Raw genomic sequence first — 1,331 nt, forward strand, 5'->3', positions numbered from 1 at the left:
AATGCAAGCATAGGCTCTGTCTCCATTCTGTGTGGTTATTTTAGTTAACCTTTCATATCAAATAATTTGGCCAATTGAAATACTGTTATATAATTTTCATTTTTCAATTATTAATTTATCCCTTATGTGATTTTTATTTTTGAAGTATACTTTAAGTTAATATTAAATGCATTTTTACTTTTCCTCACCTCCCTGGTTCATTTCCTTCTGTGGTATGTGTACTGCGTTCATGTAAGATAAAACTGTCTTCTGGAATTACGTCCTTTACGTGTAATGGAACTTGTATTCATTTCACTGACAACATTGAAGCTGTGGTGCATCCAAATCGGCTGGCAACAATTAGATTAATGCTTGTACATTCGCATATCTTTTTACTTTATTGTTTTGTGATTCCTGCCTGAATTTCACAAATACTGTAATGTCATATTTGTTTTGGCTTGTGTGCTTGTTTGCATACAACAAGACCTGATGGTTTTCTGCCATGCTTCACATTCCCGCGTAAGTCCAACAAAAATGTCAATCTAATTAGCAGGTACAATTATACAGTATCCAGTACAAATCCATTTTCCTTCCAGTGCTTTCCCTTTGCACCTATATTTTAAAATGTGAAAAGTAAAATAAAGGAAACATGCATGTACGCTATTCAGTTGTATGTTCGATGAAATTTCATTGCTGCTTTAAATTATTCGTATTCGTATTATTATTATTATTATTATTATTATTATTATTATTATTATTATTATTATTATTATATAATCAGAAAACTTCTATATCCTATGTCCAATTGGTTGTCACTATGACGCGGTTTTATTCATCGTGATCATGCGCAAATTCAATTCTCCCATATCACACTGTCTGTCACTAAGACGCGTTGAATTCGTCCAGCTTTCCTGTATGATTCCTATATAAAACCCTTCCTCCTCCTTCTCCTCCTCCTTTTCCTTCTTCTTAGCCTTCCTTCTCCTCCCTTCCATCCCTCGCTTTTTTCTCTGTACATCTCTTTCTCTCTCTATTTATGACTCTTCCTCTCTCTCTCTTTACGAATAATACTGTTTCTTTGCCAACAAAATTCCTACTTACTCTTTCATCCACCCCACCCCTCCAACCACCCATTCAACTCCGTTATACCATCTACCTCCCCTTCCAACCATCGTTTCAGCTTTGTAATCCGAAAGATCTGCGACTGCAGAGCTTATTAATGACAGCAATCGAATGCTTCATCGCTTTTAAAGCATTATTGATTTCCCAGTGATTCTCTTCCATGTTTTTTCAAGTTTTCATAAAAGCGTGCGCCAACAGTTCAAAATAGTATCACTGGTATCAGTAAGAAC

General features: G+C 35.1%; 1 protein-coding gene across 1 annotated transcript; it reads right to left on the reverse strand.

The window, feature by feature from the left end:
* Nucleotides 1-521: 521 nt before the first annotated feature.
* Tsp_15067 (conserved hypothetical protein) lies at nt 522-1,151 on the reverse strand. Its single transcript, XM_003367239.1, has 2 exons — nt 1,081-1,151; nt 522-591 (listed from the first exon to the last, which is right to left on the reverse strand). The coding sequence occupies exons 1-2, from the start codon at nt 1,149-1,151 to the stop codon at nt 522-524; spliced, it is 141 nt and encodes a 46-aa protein (XP_003367287.1).
* Between the last annotated feature and the right edge of the window lie 180 nt (nt 1,152-1,331).

This window comes from Trichinella spiralis (assembly GCF_000181795.1).
Source record: "Trichinella spiralis strain ISS 195 chromosome Unknown Scfld4595, whole genome shotgun sequence".
Taxonomy (NCBI): Eukaryota; Metazoa; Nematoda; class Enoplea; order Trichinellida; family Trichinellidae; genus Trichinella; species Trichinella spiralis.

Coding starts and splice junctions, on each gene's coding strand:
- Tsp_15067 (XM_003367239.1), bottom strand. CDS start 1,151: ATGGTTGGAAGGGGAGGTAGATGGTATAACGGAGTTGAATGGGTGGTT. Junction 592..1,080: donor GGGGTGGGGTGGATGAAAGA/GTAAGTAGGAAT, acceptor TTTAAAATATAG/GTGCAAAGGGAAAGCACTGG.